General features: G+C 39.7%; 1 protein-coding gene across 4 annotated transcripts in view; it reads left to right on the forward strand.

Annotated features, from left to right (window-relative positions):
- The window catches only part of cdin1 (CDAN1 interacting nuclease 1), a 54187-nt gene extending 36477 nt beyond the window's left edge, over positions 1-17710 (forward strand). For 3 of the 4 annotated variants that reach the window (XM_041972911.1, XM_041972912.1, XM_041972913.1), the window contains one exon: positions 15582-17708. In XM_041972911.1, coding sequence (XP_041828845.1) covers positions 15582-15750 — 169 coding nt within the window. In that variant the 3' untranslated portion in view covers positions 15751-17708. Of the gene's footprint in view, positions 1-15581 lie in introns of all 4 variants that reach the window. The other variant, XM_041972910.1, reaches the window with a different exon arrangement.
- Positions 17711-20869: the final 3159 nt, after the last annotated feature.

The following is a 20869-nucleotide window of genomic DNA, read 5'->3' on the forward strand; positions in this document are numbered from 1 at the left end:
AGAGCTGTCTGGTGAAAGGCCTCTGATAAAAAGTGCCACTTCCATTTGGGCGCAGCTGCAGCAAAGCCTGAGCTGGCTCACTGTCTGATCCGACACTTCACATTCTCCTCTCCTGCCACGGGAATGGATGTGAAAACTATATTGGCTTCAGACAGAGTTTTGGCCTGACTGTTCCTGCTTCCTTCCCATTTTTTCTTTGCTTTTCTAAAGATTGTTTTATGTGGACTGATCACTTTCTAAGTCCGTTTGCTTTTTGTGTTTTAAGAACTTGGACTTAGACTTCATTCCAAGTAAGGGTTGTGACACCTTCATACCTTTGCAAAAAACATTTTGAATACTCATGTACGATTAAATTAAGTCTTTTGTGCTTTTGGTATCACTTTTCCATTGGACATATTGAGCTACAGGCCTTTCCTAATCTGGTGATGAGGCGGTTTAATAGTTTGTGGAACAATATCCTCAGAACTGCTGACAGCTGGTGGTGAGAAAAGACTATTTGCTCTGTTTTAGATATTGGTTGTGGCTTGAGTTAGAAAAGGGGATGGATGCTCCAAATAATGATCAGAAAACATTTAACTTCAGCTACCCGGGTGAAACGAAACACACTCGAGAGAAACTTTGAACTACTTCACCCCCACCGTCCCCCCTCAGTCGTTTTATTTTCAAATTGTAGCACAGAGTTCATGGGAAACTCACTCTGAGGTTACCTGCGCCTCTGCTGAGTGATGGAAAAAAAAGGATTATGTCTATAAGAATGTTTTTGCAGTTAGTTGAAATATTGCTAACCTTGTCAAATGTCATTTTGAATGAAACAGCAAGCATATTTTAATCAGAGTTTTAAAGGCAAGGCTTTTCAAACTGACTCTTAAGAGAAAGGGGTCAGCTAATTGCAACGTTTGATGTCATGTTTGGTCTTCGTTCGTTTTCACTGCCTGGAAACACACTCTTTCTTGTGCCCTGCTCTTTGTGTCTCTTTCTCTATGTCACACTCTCACACTTTGTCATATATAGTCAAATGAAAAACTACGAAAAGGTCTTGAGTTCTCAGTGCTGTAATCTTTATAAAGTCTACTTCCTGTCAGCCCTTCTTTCAACTTCAACCTCTGACCTCTCTCTGTGTACATCACTAAAAGTTTGTCTGCTCCAAACTGACTTTGGAGTCTTGAAAATTAGAGATTTTATTTAGACTTTTGAAAGCAAATGTGTACACCATAGCAAAACCAGTTGAGTTTATTAGTTTTTGGTCTCTGAATCTTCATAAAATATAAGCTCCATTTGGACAATGAAAATTAGACCAACCAGTAACAGGTTAATCCTCCAAACTTGCTGTGCCAATTTCTTTTGGTTCTCATAATTACTGTTTAACAGCAGCAGGCGGGGGAGATATACATTGTAAATTATGTTTGACAAGGTGGGGTTAGTGGTTTTGTTGTAGCTTGTCTTTAGTTATTACACATACTTCCTCCTGCCATAGATAAGGTCTGCTGGTGAACATACCAAGGTGAGCGCTGGCACAGGGCCCTTATCACCAACATTGATTTAGGGCAAGAACTTAGTGACAGAGGTCATTGTGTAGTAAAGTTATCCATCATTCAAGTTTGATTTCTGCTCAGACTTGTCTCCAGGTTGTCTACACAGGTTGGCAGCTCAGAAGGAGGCCAAATGAGGGTTGGACTGTGTGGGGGGATGAAATGTGGAGAGTGGCATTAAGGAGCTCTGGGTACGGCTTATTGTGTATTTAGAAGATTCAACTTTTTCTTTTATTTTTTTGGTTACTGGTTGCTCTTTATGACTTTTTTTTTTATCATCGCTGGACTTGAAAGGTTTTGCTTAAATGTTCCATTTATTCTGGCAACAAACAGGGAAGTTCTTACCCCCAGATATGCTCTAAATCATATAATTGATTAGGAGTTTAAATTATTTATTGCACTTGAACTCCTTGAGTACAACAAAGATTCTCCTGAAGGTATTGCATGTAAGTGTTTTGAAATTGTTTGTGCTGAAACCAGGAGAAAGATACTCCTTGGGAACTTAAATGTCTATTAGTTATGCAAAAATATCAAGAAAAGGATGGTGGTGATGCTCACCACCAAACCTGCCAGAGGATAACTTAAGTAGCTAATTACGCTTCCTTCTTTAATCAAACCCATGTCAGGTTGTCTGAGAACCTGGATTTGTATGGTGGATTTCAGTTAAATACGGGAGCAGCTTAAACATTTTATGGTTCTCTCCTCAAATTAAACTTTTTTTCCTTGCAATCCCCTCTAAAATATGTCGTATCTCATTACACAAATTTGGATATGGTAAATTAGTGAGGAGAGTGCTTAAGCTATGAATATGTTGGCTTTTCATGTGGTGTGCAGGGGGTTAGCTTGCTGGGGGTTGGACGCATCCTTACCTCTAAAAAGTTGTCTTAAATTTCTTCCCTTTGGAAAATGATGTGTTTTTGCAATTCAAATATTTGCTCACTCTCCTCTCCATTGCAAAGCTTCCTTTGAAGCAGAAGAGTTCTATCAGGACCAATGACAGTGTGAGTGTGCAGCGTGACAGCGCAAGAGGCAGTGCTGGACTATTTCTAACTGCATATTTAAATAGCAAAGAAATACAGAATCAGAAATGTATGCAAATGACGGCATGTTTTGCATGCTGATATTTTTACAATTTGGGGCTTGCATATTCAGGTGGTGCTCAGTATGTGCCCAGCTTTAGCAACATTAATCAAAATTACTTCATGTCTTCACCCCATCCTTGATCTTCTACTCCACAAGCATTTCTGGGGGTATAATGCCTGCAATGTGGTAGATCTACTTTTAATCAAAGCTATGCTTAATGTTTTTCCCGACGTTTTTTGGCGGAAAGATGCATTAAAGACTTTACAGGAAATTGTCTAACCAAGAAATGCTTAATATTTAATTTATAATCTGATTCCTCTGTTTTGCAGTGAAGTGCTAACTACTGGGATCTCTTATAATTAATCATTCCCACATATTCGTAAATATATGTATATAATTCTGTGTATAAATATATAGATAAGTATTTAATTCTTTCATATATATAGAAAATGTTTCTTTCTTTAGATTAAACATAGAGATGTGTTCCACACGATTCTGTGTAAGTTTTTGGAAATGCATACATAGCTGTTAATAAAATGAGCAACCTATCAAAACAGCTACAAAATGGCCTGAGGCCTGTCTGCACCTCTCAAGGTAAAGAAAATACAGTATATCATAATTAATTGAATTGTCATCTGTATGAACAGTTCTTGCTCTCTGCACCCTATAATTCCAACCTCTCTCTCCCTCATCCCCTTGCTACATTTTCCACTCTTTTTTTTTTCTAAACAGCAATTAATCTCATTTTTAGTCCAATTTCCAGCCCTCTGCTAGTGTCAGAGCGAGTCCCCTGTTTTGTTCCTATTTGGCTTGGTTCCTCTGCATAGTCATTAAGGGCCCAATTAATGTCACCCTTTAGCTGAAGAGTGCTCATTTTTATTGGGGAGCTGACAGTCACCGCCATGAGTGCCGCAGTGTAATATGCATTAATTGCCCCGTAACACTGGTAATTACCAGTTCTTCAAGCCTCTCAGTAAACTGTCATGCCCAGACACGACTGCTTTGAAATAGATTACTCATTAGGGGGACCTGCCCTGTTTTCCAATGGGGGCTCGCTGGGCTGGCATGAAGACTAAAAAAAAATCTGGTGCTTGAACAAATAGTTGCCAAGAGCAATTTCCTATTACAACTTCCCTGTGACGGCTTTTCTTTTTTTGTGCCTTCTTTCTGTTTTTTTCCTTTTCTTTTTTTTGTTTCCACAGATGGTTTTCCAGCCATCACTTGAGGTAAGGATCAGAAGTGGAGTTAGAGGTCCATCATAGATCTTGCTGATAGCAATTGGCTTGTCTTTTTGTCCCAGTTTGACTCCTTGAATGAAATTGTGCCTTGGGATTTCACAATTCCAAACGTAGCCCTGGCTTTAACTTTTTTCTTCTGCGTTAAATGTATTTTGTTCATTTTTCCCTGCCTTGATAAAGCAATGCGCTGAATACCCATAGACTAATGTGAAAGTGAAACGGTGGCTTGAAATTTGGCTTTCCAAGGCTTCTATACACAAAATCTAGACTGTGTTAATATGAAGTTCTTGTTAAAATATTAAAATATAGTTGCTTGTCTCTTCTAGTTGCAGCTGTACTGTAGTAACTCTGCTTTAAACATTTGTGGGAATTAAATTTCTTAAATTTGCTCTGCATTCCAGATGAAAATGAAAATGGTAGCAAATGCAAAAGAATGAATTTAAAGAGACATACAGTTATCACCTCTGGTCTGCGATATGATATTATAGAGTGCAAACAGAATCAAACTGTTAACAGTCACACACATTCTGCACACATAGGTGTTGGCCTGTGTAGTCACTCTCAAAATAATATTTTGATTTCACCAAAGCTTTGTAAATGCTCCAAGTGCGTACATGGCTGATTGCTCTTTAATCCATTTTAGTTTTTCTTCCTTTTATTTTTTCCAAAAGCTTTTTTGTGTCATTACCCATTTACCATTGAAAAGAGAGGAACAGAATGTGAGGACCAGAGAAAATTCTTTCTCTCACACAGGCGCACAAAAAGAAATAACATACATCCATGTGCACAGAGATTCACAAAGGTGCTGCTTTAGTTTTATCTCCCTTATTGCACCTGCTTCAAGCAATCTGCCCCCACTCATCTCAAATGAATTTTGTCATGGCCTTTCAGATTCTCAGCCAGCAATGTGCTAATGAAAGGAGATAGTACAATTTGAACTGACCAGGTAGCAGCCAGCAGTGCACAGCTGAGAGCATGGGATGCAGACACACCCCTCCTAGAAACGAAAGACAAGTCAACCGTCCACTGATATACCCATTACCCTTCTCATTAATACCCTGCAGAGCTCAGTGTGTGAGCTTGTGTGTCTCTGCGCTCTTGTGCATGCGTTTATCTGTTTGTGTTGGTTGAACACTTATCGAATTGTTTATGACAGGCCTAATTGGGCTAATTGAAGACATTAAGATTACCTGTCAGCTGTGTGTATTCAGACTCCCTATCTGTCTGACAACTTTTGACAAGTGAGGGACCCCGTAGCATCCGTCATGATGGAGCTTTTCCAGGCCATAATCGGGACGATAGGGGCCACTCTAATTTGATGTGGACAGCCTTTGCTGTGAGTATCAGCCTTTGTGTGTATGTTTGGTTGTGTGAGTGGGGGTGTATATGTTTGTTAAGTAAAAGTGAGAGTCGGCCAGGCTAATGGAGTCCCCTTTGGCAATGTGACAAAGCGATGAGGCAGTCTTAGGGGAAGAGCGAAAGAGGTCTTCAAGTGTTTATAGACATGAGAGGGAAGGTGCTCGGGGGTGACGGGCTTCACAAACTGAGTGACAAGAGAGGAGCACTGACATCTGTGTGTCTGGGGGTTGTGGACAATAACCATTAGTGCTTTGTCAGGGATGTATTATGTATACATTCTGATTAAAAACAGAAATGTAGTCTTAATTTTCAGTTTAGGCATGCTAGGCCTTACATAACATCCCTAAAATCATAGACAGGACAGGCGTTGAATATTTAATCCATTATTAAATTTAATTGTTTGAGTGAAATACAGTAAACAGTAGGAATCAAATGATCCTTTAATCCTCTTGAATATTTTAAAGTAAGGCGAGCATAGGTCTATCTTTTTGGGCTTAAAGAATGTGCCTGTGCATATCTATATCAGTTCGCCCTCCCTCCTTTTCTCTTCCCTCTTGCCTCTCCTGTGTGGGCATTGTGTGGGGCTTTGCAGTGTCATCGCTATGACAGATCAACGCTGTCAGCCCAGGAGATCCCTCTGTTTGTTTGTTCTACTCCAAAAGGGGTTAAACTGTCAAGTTGACAACTCCTGAGACCCTTAGACTCTGCCCTACTGCCTCTCTATGGCTCCCTCCCTCCTATCCACCTTCATCCCCAAACAAGTGAAAATCAATACCAGATTGCCTGAGGACCACTGTTTGGTGTGGGCCTGACCCCTAGATGTCCCCCACTCTGCTTCTTTCATTACATGTAGCCCAGTATTTAACTTCTATCCTGATCCCTCGCCTAATTAGTTTCGATAAGCTCCAACTCTCTTTCTCCCTCCCTCCATCTCTGTCTCCGCGTCTCTCTCCTTCTCTGTTACACATGTTCACACACGAGCACCGCAAACACAACGGACATTTTGCTTCCTTGCCCTTTGAAGGGATACTCTAGGCTGGGAGTAATGAGAAGACAAATCCCAGCACACACCCACATAAGCCATCAGTTGGTCTTGAGCAAGGATTATTGTTTTGTTTGCTTAGCAAATTTTTAAAAACTACAATGAAATTAGATTTGTGCCCCAGATTGTCAGTGAAAACATTGGGGATATCCCGTGTTGTCCAAAACGAATTGTGCTCTGTGGTGGGCCTGGAAACAAGACTACACCCTTACATCTGTTGGTCCTTGTCTATTTGGTTATTCACTTACAGACAAAGTAGCTACTGATATTATTAAAAACATACTAGTTTGACTCTTTAAAGTTTCTGATTCTAAAATTAAGATAAAAATTTTGTTACAAATCCAGATTACCCATAGATTCCAGCTCTTATTTTTTTCTGCAGGGGGTTCATGTTTGTGTGTCTGTAAATGTGTATTTACGTACCACCCAGATGTCCAGGTGCCGCCACTGCGCCTGCTAGCCCCGTCGAAAACTGACAAGCCACAACGACATGTCGCCCCCCTGCTCGGCTCCCCCCAAGGGGTTAAAATTACCCTCAGGAATGTAAACAGACTGCCGAGTAAGCACAAAGATTGCTGCGGACCTTCGCCTTCGTCCACCTTCAAGCTCACCCCCTAAATTGGGGCAGTTTTAGACACAGAGACAAAGGTTGATGGTGACGGTGCTTTAACCAGCACTGGCTGACTTATCCTAGCTGTGTTCAAGGAACTGGTGACAAAAAAATAAGATTTCTAAGAAAAAAAACGAAATCCTTTGTTTTCTTTTAATTCTCGTATCTACTTTCTTTGTTTAGTTTTAGGAGACAGATATTCATTCACAACAATTCATTAGGTGTGCAAGGTAGCCGTAAGCAGTGGAGTCTGGGTGAAGAAGTTCACCATTCCGAGGTGCTGACATGTTGATTTAGTGGTGGTAACACGACTGCACTTCCAAAGGTGCTGACTTGGACGAAAGCCAGGCCTCTTTTTCTCTCAGGGAGACATTAGAAACCACACTCTAATTCTGGGGCAGAGTTGTTCTCATGGACGCAGGGGTCAGGAGGCCTACACAACAAACATTCACACCTGCCCATGACTTTTGATTCAGACCTCACTGAAGTGGTTTCAGGATTTACAACATAAGACTGAGTCTTGAAGCTCCTGGAGAGATGAAGCCAGGGAACGAGTGAATGTTTTTTTTTTTTTTTTTTTTTTTTTTTTTTTTTTTTTTTTGTAATGAATAAACAATTGAATGTGCCTTAAAGAATTCACAAAAGCTATTGTTACTTTGTAAAAACAGCATTTAATGTTAGACAGTTCTTTCATCCATCACATATTTCTTGAAAAAATGAAAAAAGAATATAATCATACACTTTCTGCTTTATTAAATGCTAAGTGTTTTCAGAATGGATAGGCTGAAAACATTGGAAGCATTCATTTGTAAAGTGGCATCATATTTGACTTTCATGTATTCTGGGAGTGTTTTTGGTTCAGACATTAAATGCGTACTTCGACAGCAAAGGTAGGAAACAAACAGTCAAGTATAAGCACACATCTTATGACCTCATATATAAACATGATATCCATACATATACACTCTTACTCTGCTGGACACATCAGATTTGCAGGCGCCCGGTCAGGCTGACGCTGCCCCAGCAAGGCCAGATAGGGTTACAGTACAAACTGTTGTTGATTAGGGCCATGCCTGTAGTGGGGGATCATCCTAAATTGAAAACACATTAGCCGCCAGGGTTAAGGGCAGGATTAGGACCAGGACTCTGCAGCAGCGGATACAAAATGGCCGTTCCTCTGCCTGCCTTTGACTACGTTTCCCCAGAGACAGGTGGCGATTATCAGCCAGGGCTGCTGGGAGTTCACAATAACAGGTTAAAGGAGCATGTATCCCCCTGACGATGTGGTCCTCTCTGTCTGAACAGCCTCTCAGCCCCCAGTCTGCCCACCGTGGGGAGCTTCCTGTTTCAACACAGAACATATAGAAACAGGGACTCATCAAAGGCGAGTGGGACTCTGTGATCATATATCCAAATTATCGCTGTTAACTGTGTTTAAATCTAGAAACCTCTAAGCTTCATCTGAAAACATTCAAAGCATCCAGGATTATTATTTTCGCATTTTTACTTTCCATGTGAAATATAATTAGGGTCTTCTTAATACACTCCTTTATCTACATTTGATATGTATTTGCACAGATCCTGATTCACAGACTCAGTTGTGCTCTGTGATGTCAGAACATTACTTGCGGAGGAGAAAACCATTTGCAGCCATCATCATAATAGAATTTAATAATATCAGCATCAAGTGTTAATGAATACCCACTCAGTGTGTCATAACTGAAGAGATCAAGCCATTTTCATGATCTACAGGGTCATTACAAAGGATGGGAAGTCAATATCTGAGAAAAGATCAGGTGTGCGCTTGACTGTCTGAGTGTTAACCCTTATTCAGCCAGGGTGTTACTATGGTTACATCCATATAAAAAAGAAAAGCAGTGCGGGTTTTTTAAAAGGGTGATGATGCACAGAAAGTTGTGTCTGAAGATTTAAGTTTTTCCATAACTCCAAACCAGCTTTAAAATTGATTGTTCTGATAATCAAAGCTGTTATCAAAAGATTATTTAGTTGTGTTCCTTTTATTGTTTAGACATACTTTTGAACACTGAACAGACAAAGCCAGACCACACCTTGTTTGGTTTCACTCCACATCTGACACAGACCAACGTGTGTCACAGCTTGTTTTACCATAACGCTGAAGATCTGAGGGGGGACCAGCACACATTATGCACACACAGAGCACATTTGTCCATCAGATATGTGCTTAGTTAAGAGACCAAACGAGTTCCAAACACTGATTAAGACTCCCTCCTTCAGCTGGAGGAAGTTTGCGAGGGATGGTATCATACAAACAGTTCCTAATTTGGACCAAATGGTGCCATAAAGTGGCGTTTTTAAGTCTTAACTATCCTTTTTTTCAAAAAGAAAATAATGGGAATGTTTATCAACTCAATCACATTATCATGTATAACTCAAGTTATCAGTCAGCTGTCAGAGTCTATGTGTGTGTAAGGTGATAAGCTTTTGGTTAATGTGAGGGGGTGGTCGAGGGGCTTGGAGTTTCTGGGTGGAGGTGAGGTCAGAGAAAGTGATGCTGACAGTGGGAGATAAAAACTGATAGTGATGTGTTAGGAGTTAAAGGTTATAAATAAATTAGCATGATAGCTTTAGTCCCAATATGAAAATTTGTATTTTTACTCAAAGTACCAAAGTTAAAACTTTGATTACTTGATAAAATCCTCATTATAGATCATTTAAATCCTTTACACTGATTAAAAGGAAAAAGCATTTGACGGTTCATAATGCAGTAAGTTGTTACATCTTAAACACCAGTAAACACACATTTGTAAAGTTTTGGAGTTGTGTATACTTTTTTAAAACATTATTATTAATTCAGTTACTAAAAGTCATATTTATTAAGGTTGCATCATTACAGTAAATTATTTGACAATTGTAGATATTTTTCTCTCATTGTAGTAAAACTACTTGTTTTGCCATCAACTTCATGTTGAGCTCAGTTTACAATCAAATTTGTGTTGTTTGTGTCTTCTGAACATACCAGTAAAAAGGAAAAAAAAGAGATTGGTGCAGTTTAGTTACAACCTCTTCCAGCATATAAATATTGAATGTGAATAAAATAAAATAGTTTTGTTGGGCAAAAAGTTGCATTTAATTGTGGTAATTTTTTGGCAGGGGGGACAGTTGTTCCACATTTGACAGTTCTTATTGTTAGTATGTAAACAAACCCTCTTGTTGCTGCTCTGGTACCAATATCTTGCAGTAGAGAACACAGTATACAGTACATACATACGGTATATACATACAGTATATTAGCTCCTACTGCAACATACAGGTCACCACACACTAAAACTGTCACACCTGTATATTAAACAAAGTGCCACTTAAACATAAATGCATAGAACCCTTTCTACCTTTCTACTGGCAACAAATATCTACCACATCCTGCCCTCTGTTCACCCTAATTGCAGTGCTTGTGCAGGTTAAGGTGATAATAATATACAACTGTTCTATTGTTGCCTTTTATTTTTGTTTTACATCTCAGAGTTAAACTAAAATTGCTCAACAAAACAAGCAGGGGGTGGGAAGATAAAAGAAGAAAGTGTTCTATTCTTAGCTCTAGTCAAGGTAATAATTTGTCTGTGGGAGGTTAAATCTTATATTCAGTTCCTGTTATTTATGGAGAGTAGGCTGTATAGTTTGCAGCAAGAGATTATTTACTCCTTGTTCCGGGATGGCCCTCTGGGCACAGTCAGCCTTTAAATATCTGATTTGTGCACATAATCAGCTGCAGGGACGCATCACCTGGCAAACAGGACCTGTGTCATTGCTGCCCTCTAAACTTACACATCTACAAACACTTCGTATAGTAATTGTCTGACCTTGCAAATATACTTGTAGTGGCTGAACTATAAGGCATTTGTCACTAAGGCACATTTTTTCCTGTCTTTGGCTATGTACACAGTTATTCTGTCTTCAACACAGAGACCTTTATTCATCTCCCTTTTTTCCCTGAGTTGTCTCAATGGTGTCTGTTTTAAGAGAAATTGAGCAGCTTCCTTACCTGCATTACAGAGAGAAGAGAAAGGACTGACTAAAGCTAAGGTTTGGCAGTGCTTTACTGGCCTTACCTCATGACCTGATGTATGGATGCCGAAAACAAAGAAGTCTTTATGTAGCGACCTCGGAGTCTTAGAGTTCACCCTCAGGTGGAGACTTGCAGTGTCGCAACCGTTGCTGGGGCGTTTGTTTAAAATGGCTCTGCATGGCATGTAAAATGAAGTGAGGTTGTTTTACAGTTGCATGTAAATTCATCTTGATTTTATTGATAATTCATCATGTCATGTAATGTATTTTGGCTGAGGTGTTTGGCTCAGTTTTAGTAAGATTTTTTTTCTCACCAAATAAAAATCAAATTAGCCTTGATTTGTGATGTGAGTTTAAAAAAGAAAAAACTGCTTTCTTTAGATGTTTTGGGTCTGACCTCCAGTGTCTTTTTATAAAACACAATGTAGGGATTTGTAAATTATCTAAATCCTACAGTATTTGTACCTTAAAATATCATATATTACATTAAATGTGGAGGAAAAAAAATAACTCTTAGCACCAGTGAATTTGATGGTTAAATTGTCAAAATTACATGAAATCATTTAAACATCCAGATTCCCGACAATTATCTTCATGAATAAGCTTATATAGAAAAGCCAAGATTTCATATTTGGGCCTTCAGGTAACACTGCAGTAAAAACACTCAGTTTTGAAATGTAATTTATGAAAGCAGATTAAGAGTCAAACAATGGAAATCATCCAGAATTGCATATTCCTTTTTGGGAATTTATGATGGATGTAGATTAATTAGGCCTAAAAATACAGGGGCGATCCAGCTGGTTATTAATGCAGAGTTCATTGGGAGCATCACTGCACATGACATGGGTAATTTGCACATTTACACTGACACTATTAATCAGAAATGATAAATATGGGATGTAAGCCGACATTCACAGCCATCCAACAAGTTTCAGAAATGGCCTTGCTTATTTCAGCAAAACCATGCCAAACCACATTTTGCACACATTACATCATCTGTGCTCTGAAGAAGAGTTAAGGTGCTAAACTGGCCTGCCTGCTGTCAAGGTCTTTACCCTATGCAAGAAATTTAGCCCTCAATGGTCGAGTAGTTACAATAATTTTTTTAAGCATGCTTGGAAAAATATTTTGTTTTAAAACTAAACATGCTAACATCAGGGTGTTTTGCTTGTTGATGTTATGTTGATCTACATTCCTGTACTGTGTCAAAAGACATTGTAACAAGTATCTATCAGCTTTGACTTCAGTCACCATTGATGGGAACTCAAAATCTGAGTGTACAACTTGCAGCCAGAAACAGATTGATCGATTTTTAGCTGACTGCAAGACAGCTGGCAGCTCATTCTCAGTCCTGCTGTGTGGACAGATTCTGTGATCCATCATATAATACAAACTAGCGTAATTATCTCAGGAAGGTGTTCTTATCAGAAGTGGCAGTCCACCTGTCTGCAGGATACAGTGGTAATGCTATTGCTCTGTGTTGTCGCATATCACTCCGTATTGTCATAGCATATGACTTTGTCTTCTGGGAGACTGTTAGTTCCTGAACCTAACTCCAGTACTAGTTCACTGGTTGATTTAGTTATAGGTTTAATGGTTTAGATGTAAAAGAAGTGATAGTGCACAATTATGAACACACTCCTGACCTTAATTTTCTGGATCATGTTGCTAGCAATGAAATTCAAATAAAGATTTATGTATGGAAAAAAAAAACAAACAAAAAAAAACAGAATTCTTGGTTTTTGATATTTAGTCTTTGCTCTGTTCTCAATTACACATAGAGTTTAATTTATGTGAAAATCATTTCATTAGGTTTTATTTATATTTCAGTACAGCAATATACAGTTTTGGAAAGAGATTGTGATAAGCTTTAGCATTTATTCTTCTTTTTAAAGTACAGTTCTGTATAGGTCATGTATGTACGTGATGGGTTATGCTTTTGAATGCTGGCATTTTGTGCTCAGCTCTGTGTGAGGTTTGGCGGCATGGTGCGCTGTGTGTGTACTGGCGGCTAATAACACTCCCTCTTTTCCATTCAAGGGTTTTTGTTCCTTAGTGCCTTGTACTCATTAAGCTGCTGTAGTAAGCTGCTTGGCACCTGCTTAAAATGCAACCACCAGCCGCTCATTAACACTAACGAACGCATGGTTGGCAGCCGCAATCTACGCCCAGGCTTGTCAAGTGGCCCTCTTGCTGAAATTAGCTGCATTTCACAAACAATTTCACCAACTTGTTACATAGTTAGGTGTTTATTGGAAGATGGCTGACTCTGACTTCGAGGTGGTGTGTGTAATAAGCTCATGCAAGGTTAATAGGAGCCAGGCAGCATAATGGACCATTTTCCTACAAATATAAAGTGAACCTCGATTTAGTTTTCAGGCGCCACAACACACAAACGTCAGAGGGGATATATGCAGTAGCATTATATATAGCTTCATACTTTTATAATTGCTTTTTGCAGTGTTTGGGTACTGGTTGGAATTTTTTCTCAAGAATCTCATCCTGTAGCCATCAGGTTTAATCTTTGCCCCCTGTCCTCCCTCTCTGTTATTGTTTCTATTCCCAGACTCAGATTTTTACCTCAAGGTCCCTGTAGTATTGACTTGTATTAATGCTGAGTAGGTTTCAAAGTCCATTTATTTTCTTTACAGTATGGAAAGGCCTTGGTGACATGGCTCCTCAGTGTTTATAATTTTGCTAGTTTCAATTTGTACTTGGCCTCCCCTGACAGAGCTGGGACATGATGTATTGTGCATCGCTGCCTTATCTGTTGATGTACAGTTTTAACCTTTTCAGAGAGTTGCCCCTCTTCACTTTGTGCAGACCAGCCACTCTCTTCCCCCATTCAGACTCACTTCCAGAGCACAGGAAATGCACACAGCATGGAAGCTAAACGAAAAAAAAAGAGCATAACCCCTCTTCTGAAGTCATCTAATGTAAATGTTTAGGTTGTGTCTCCATAACATTTCCATATTAAGGACTGGACCATGGAAATGATGAGGGTTTTGGGGCTTGAGCTTTGTGCAGTACTGAGAGGCTGAGCTATGTGTTTGACACCGTGGTGAACTTGCACTGCGCATCTGCAGGCTTTCTGCAGGGCTGTTAACTTTGGCCTGTTTGCTCATGGATAGAGCACTGTAAATCACATGAGGTACAGTGTAGAATGCAGGGATGGAGTGCACCAGCATGTACTGCTGCAAGGGCCTCTTCAAGGGAGAGGTGTGTGTGTGTATAGCCACGTATTTTCTTGTACATCTGTCTGTCTCCATAGAAGTGCTGTATGTTAAACATGCACTGCCTCAAGGCCCAGGCAACACACCACAGCACACATTTAGCTAGCTACGGTATGACACATCAGTCTTGCATTCATATTTCTAATTCATGTCACAAAACATTGTTGGAAGACCGGCATTTAGGTATTAATAAAAATCTCATAATATCACAAAATACTAAATTCTAAATTCACGTAATGGCAGTCCAAATAATAATGTAATGTGTCAAAGTTTTAATAGGGAATGATTGATTATGGGTTCAAGGTTTTATGTACTTTACCTTGGAACTGAACTTCCACTGCTCTCCATGGCCTTTTGGCTAGCTTCCTGTCTAGTTCTCCAGAGGCCCCACAACATTGTTAACTGTCTGAGGATAGAGTATCTGGGACTGGAGTACTTTCGGCCCCCTGAATCTGGTCTTGCATTTGGGGGCTGAAGTACTCTCCAGTCAGAGTTCAACTGTGACATGTCTTTATGCATGACAGCTAATCTTCAAAGAATAGGTCTGATCTATATGAGCCAGAGAGGGGCCACGGGTGGCTCTTTGGGGCTTAATAAATAGCTTGACGGATGATTTATTCCCTTACTGACGAGAAGTAGTGAAATAACATTGCACATTTTCAGTGAAGATGTCAGACCCCAGCAAAACTTAAGTGGGTTCAGTGTCCACAACAATATATATATATATATATATATATATATATATATATATATATATATATATATATATATATATATATATGAATGTGGACTATGAATGTGGACTATATATTTATCTTGCCAGAACAAAATCTAAATTACAGAAGAGGTAGAAAATAGGAGCTGAGTGCTTGCCAATTAAGACAAAATTGCTTTACTTTCAAAGTGCTTGTGAATCAAACAGCTGGACACAACTGCACTGGGAGACATTAACGACCAGATGCAGTGTTTAAGTCTCAGATTTTGTGTTGACCTCTGTGTGCTCTGTTATGTGCCAAAGGCTTCTGATGACAGGATCCAGGGGCCTTGGTGCAGAGCTTTGTTATTTCTTAGATTATTGTTATTCCACTGCCATTGTAATGTGATCGAGTGTGTGTCAGCCTGTCAAAAAGATCTTTATCTTCCAAGTGGTGTTTGAGTTTGATTCAGTACAAGTTTCCTGGATGGTGATCAAAGGAACATACCTAAACAGCCTTATCTCCTACAGATTCATCTCACTTGTGGCCCATCTTTCAATCTCTTTACTAATTTATTCCTGCATTTTTTGGTTGACCTTTTATTTCTAAAGTCAACAGCCAAAAGCATTTCGCAGATATGAATGTGAAAACATCTGTATAACTCATTGTGAGCTACTTCAGAACTCTTGTTGACAGCAGTAATGTAGTAACAAAACACCAATTTTGTTTCTTTTGTTTTGTGCTGCAGATTTGGTCCAGGCCTTGTGATCTACTGGTATGGTTTCATAGGAGAGCTGGACTGCCAGAGGGACAGAGGTATACTACTTAAGGACTGCTTCCCTACAGACATAGTCATCCTGTGCCATGCCACCCACCAGAACCATTCACCAGAGAGCCAGAAAAAAGACAAAGAGTGATAAAAGATTGGAAGTGGACTTAAAATTGTTGAAAAAGAAAATTAAAGATGAGAGGTTGAATGGGAGGAAAAAGGGAGGGCAGCAAGGAGGTGGGAAGGGTAGGAATACTGAACTATGCAGGGGCGGATACTTGGATCCGGAAGCAATTTGGCTTTCCTGCAGTGTAAATCTGCCCTGAACTTCAGCTGACCCTCTTTCTCTGTCTGTGTCCCTCCATCTTCCTCTCATTCACTGCTCTAAAGTAACTGCATGTAAACACAACACAGCATTCTGGACATCTGTACACTGCCAGATTTTGCTTTTTGTCAACACCTGGCCCTTGGATGGCCTTTTACAGTGGATGACCGTGGTGCTGGCCAGGGCCAAAGCAGGACGTAAGACCCTTCCTTATCACACCCAAAGCCCTGGCCTTTCTCACTCCTTCCTGCTCCTTTCCATAGCCAGATAAGTGAGGTGCAGCCTGGAGGCTGGGTGGACGTCTGCCTCTCACCTGCGTCACTCAGTGCCCTCTCAGTCACTTTCCAGGGGGGTAAACAGGATAATTTCTGATTAAAGATGTCTATTTATGATTCAACTACATCTTGTCAAATTCAAACTTTCTCTAAAGTGTGCATTATTGTAATTACATCGATTAAAAAAAAAAAAAAACAAGAATAAAATAATTATAGATGTCAACATGTTAGCTCAGCTTTCCACAACGGTCCTGCTAACCTTGTTTGCAAACTACAGGATTTATATTTAAAATTAGTATTTGGTATGAGCTAACAATTATGTACGTTAAAACTGTCCACTTTTTGTGATTCCTTAATTTATCGTTTAGTCTATAAAATGTAAGATCTTGGACACTGGCCATGACAGTGATGAGCAGCTCAAGATATTTAATGTTTTATGATAAACTGTAAATAAAAAAAAATTAATACAATTCATCCCAGATTTCTAATGTGTTAAAGGGCTTGTCAAATATTGTTATGATTAATGTTTTGATAACTCATGGCTTACTTATTTAACTCATTTGTTTTGGTTCTTATCTCTGCATATTGTTATTTAAAGGCAAACCATAGGGGAAAAGAATCAGGACAGGAAAGAATCAATAAACAAAAACAAAACAATGGTGTCAAAAGGTTTACAAGAGACTAGATGGTAAAAACAAGAAAAAAAAACTGTTCTCACACTGGAGTCAAACTTGGGTCTCCTTAACAAAGGTCCACGGATTTATCGTGTTTTTATTATATGGTTTAGAAAGCTACAGCTCCCTTTATTCTTTTTTTTTTTTTTTTTTTTTTAATTATTTATGTATTATTAGTATTCCACAAAAAGATAGCAATGTTATTGATACCAGTTGATACTTTTTTGAATGACACTTATCTAAGCGGGGTGTACAGCGACGTGGAAACAGCAGACCACTGATCAGGCCGTCAGTCATCACGTGGGGGCCTTGAAACATCTCTGCATACACAAGAGCACACATCCTTGTTCTATGAAGTCGAACAAATCAGATAGTTTGTACGGATTGCAGGTTGCGTGCATGAGTACATGAGCATGTTTATTAACTGTGTGGATTTACAATCTGTTTTTTTCTGCTGACAGAGCTCTATAGCCCTGAGCCGTTCTATACCATGTCATGGAAGAACACCATTTATAGCACCACCATCAATAAGAAAATTAAATACATTTTATTTTAAAATTACCTGAAGATGGTAAAAAATTTAATAATTAAAAACTAAATCCTTTTAAATCACATTTTTACTTTCACAGACAACCAGCCCCCCTCCCTGCTTGATCTATGATAAAGAATTTCTCTTGTACTGCCCGACTTTGTACATCTGTCATCTAATAAAGTTTAAAAAACTTTCATGAGTATGTTCTTGTCATGAGTATTAACACCATGCACTTTATGCACTCATACTCTACTACTTTCTTGGCCATTTGAGTGCCTACATGTGCATGGAAACACCTGATTGCCATGCAAAAGTGTATGACTACTCAGTGGTTGTCTGTTGCACATCTTTATAACCCCAGTACATTTTATGAGCAGATTCTAATGGAAGAAACACAGCTGAGCTCAGGGAACTAGAGGTGAACATAAAGTTGAGTGATGCTTTTAGAGGCAGATATGCACTGCCTATAGGGGGTCCCTGTCCTGTCCCCTTCTTTATGGCACACAAAATGATAAGAGGAAAGAAAGTGAAAGGGTGAAGAACCTCCTGTCACCTCAGACACTGCCTCTTGTAAAAGGAGAAACATTTTCCATCATGCGACTTTCAACTTTTACAATTGGAACAAAGTGCTGAAAATTAGTTATTGTTTCCTGATGTAACAGTGGCTTCATGTCTGTAAATCATCTTAGCTGTAGTTCTGATGTGAATTGTAAGTGAAGCAAAGCTCTTGCCTTTATTTCAGAGTAATATTCTCCAAATTTCTGTCACTATAGAAAACTTACAGAAGCAGATCAAAAAAAGTTTGTTTTTTTTGTCTTGCTTTCCTGCAGCAATGTACTGTTCAATGCAGTTAAAGAGATATGGTATGTGGGGGTTAAATACCACTAAAGTGTTGCTTGATTTGTTACCCTTAAACCTCTAACCCTCAGCCAGCTCCCTCTTAGGCCTTGATCCCTCCATGAGGAGGCCACTGGGTCACAAAGAGGTCACCAGGCGGCAATGGCTTCCTATGTCAGCCCCCCCACCTCACTCCATGTGGTACAAAACAACTGTCCCCATGTGTCCCGTTAAACTGAGCCCTATTGCTTGGCCATGGTATGCTTAGACATCAGTTTATGGCTCCTGTTGGACACAAGAAACAGAACAGTTTTACTCTGTGAGGGTAAATTCTCTACTGAACAAGAGTAGAAAAAATGGAAAACAGCAGATTCAGTTCCTCTCAAGTTTCAAGCCTTCCTGCCATTGTTTTCCAAGATGGCTGTTGCACAAAAGAGGAGCCAGGGTCAACTCCTATAAATTTGGTTGTGTACACACAATGTGGGCTAAATAGAGCTTTTCTTTTTTTTTTTTTTTTTTTTAACCTACTTCAAAGGCGAGCGCTGGCATCACAGTCAGCTGACAAGATTTCCATGATGCAAATACAGAAAAAATCGATTCCATCTGATAAGTTTTAGGAGTCGGGGATCTTTAGTGTGTGTTTTCTTTGCTCCTGTCTCCCATCCCTTTTAGATTCATTGTTCTTGTCACAACAATAACAATAAGGTTCTTCAGTGGTCTCCAAATAAGGCCAGTTTCAAGAGGCCACTTCCTGGGGCCTGGAACACCCATGATCAGGAAGAAATTTGATCCTTAAGAGGCATCCAGCAAGAACAAAAGTTATAGCCATACATTAGCATGACTCATAATCATCTAGATGTGACAGATACAATGAAAACATGATGTTTTTCCTGTTAGAATATAACCAAGAAATGGCACGCACTGCAGTATAGTTACACATTTCTGTATTGTAATATTTGTTACAGTTATTAAATCTGTGACTCCCATGTGCCAGATTAGTTTGGTCCTGTTCATAGTATCTACTCTGTCTGGCCAGGGCCTGCAGGCTATTGAAAGTCTGCTATCAACTCAGATGTACATCTTGGCCCAGTCTCTTCCAGATCCTGCTGTTTTATGCTTCTATGGCCAAGCTGTTAGATAGACCTCTGAGACACAGGGAATGAGAAAAGAAGGGCAGAACCACAAACTGAAGGGTTGGTTCTATCCCTCCAGCAGACCACCAAATGGACTTCCTCCACGCTCCTGTGTTATTTATGTGAAGAGAGCTCTGGCCTGTTTCTGCCTCAGGCAGCATAGTGCTTTTAGTAAGGATTCTCACAGCCAGCAAGACATCACAGGGTGGGAATAAATAAAGATTCTCCTGGAAGAGTCGGTGCAGCCAGATTGAATTTTTTTTTTTTTTTTGGAGGGACGGGGGGTAGACTTGAATAACAGCTCTGGGAAAGAGAAGCATCTTTCCTCCGGAGTATATCTGAAGATCCTTAATTTATATTTTTTTATTTTTAAGAGGCTCTACCCTCTAATCAGATGGTGTTATTTAAAAACAACAGTGGATCATGAGAAAAATGGTCAGAGTTTAGATTTTAGATATCAAAGCAGAGGAAGGTTGATTGACAGGATGGGGTACAGGTGGTATGTTTGAGGGAAACTCAACAACTATGACATAAATGCACTCAGAGGGGCAGCTGGATAGAGAAAGAGTTTAGTTCATCTTTCTATGACTCATTGGTTGTATAAGATGAGCAGAGACATGGCCAGGAGCCTCAGAAATAAAATAAAAAGGTCAGAGGTCTGAACACCCTGCAAAAAAATCATTTGTGACACTGATATGACATTTACCCAAGGTCTGGCAGTGGAAATTGCCCATTTTGACAGTTTTAAATGAACAAACTGCTTTCCACTGAAATGGAACAGTGGAAATACAATGATATACTATGCCGTAGAGGAGGTTGACTGTGCTTCTGGCTAATTGAGGTATACCATTTCTAAAAACAGTGGCACTTGCTGCATAACCCTACTTTCATTATAAATCCAGGAGACATATTTGAAGTCCTTTCTAGTGAGACCTGATACCATGTGTCTGTGCAAGTGGGGTCAAGGTGTCATACAAAAGCTGTATTTTACAGTGGCCACATTTGCCCATTTCTCTCAACATGTCATGAATAAAATTGAGGTGGAAAATACTGCAAAAAGTGCATTTGTGGTTGGAACCACAGGGGTGACAACCTGTGCGGAGGCTGCCTGCTTTAGCATCGGCCACCGGAAAGGTCAGCCCCATTGCATGGCATTTGGTCAGTGACAGAGGTGACCCAGAAACCATGCCATCTCCTGCTCACAGCGAGGTTTCAGAGGAGGCCCGGTAACATCCACGGATTCAGGTACAGGCCAGCATACTGATGGGCTTGGGGGTGAGGGAAACAGCAGGGTAGTACAGGAAGAGACAGCAAAGAGGCAGCGGTGTTCACCAGTGACATTCTAAAGGATTACAAGTGTGTGGTAGGAAAATATGACTGAAGGTAGGGAGGGGGAAAAGGTTAGTTGCAAGTGGCTGCAGACTAAATTTGATTGAGTAAAAACAAACCTAGGCATACCCTTTCCCCTGTCCACTACTGGTGAGCATGACC

This window comes from Melanotaenia boesemani, chromosome 20 (genome assembly GCF_017639745.1).
Source record: "Melanotaenia boesemani isolate fMelBoe1 chromosome 20, fMelBoe1.pri, whole genome shotgun sequence".
NCBI classification, from domain to species: Eukaryota; Metazoa; Chordata; class Actinopteri; order Atheriniformes; family Melanotaeniidae; genus Melanotaenia; species Melanotaenia boesemani.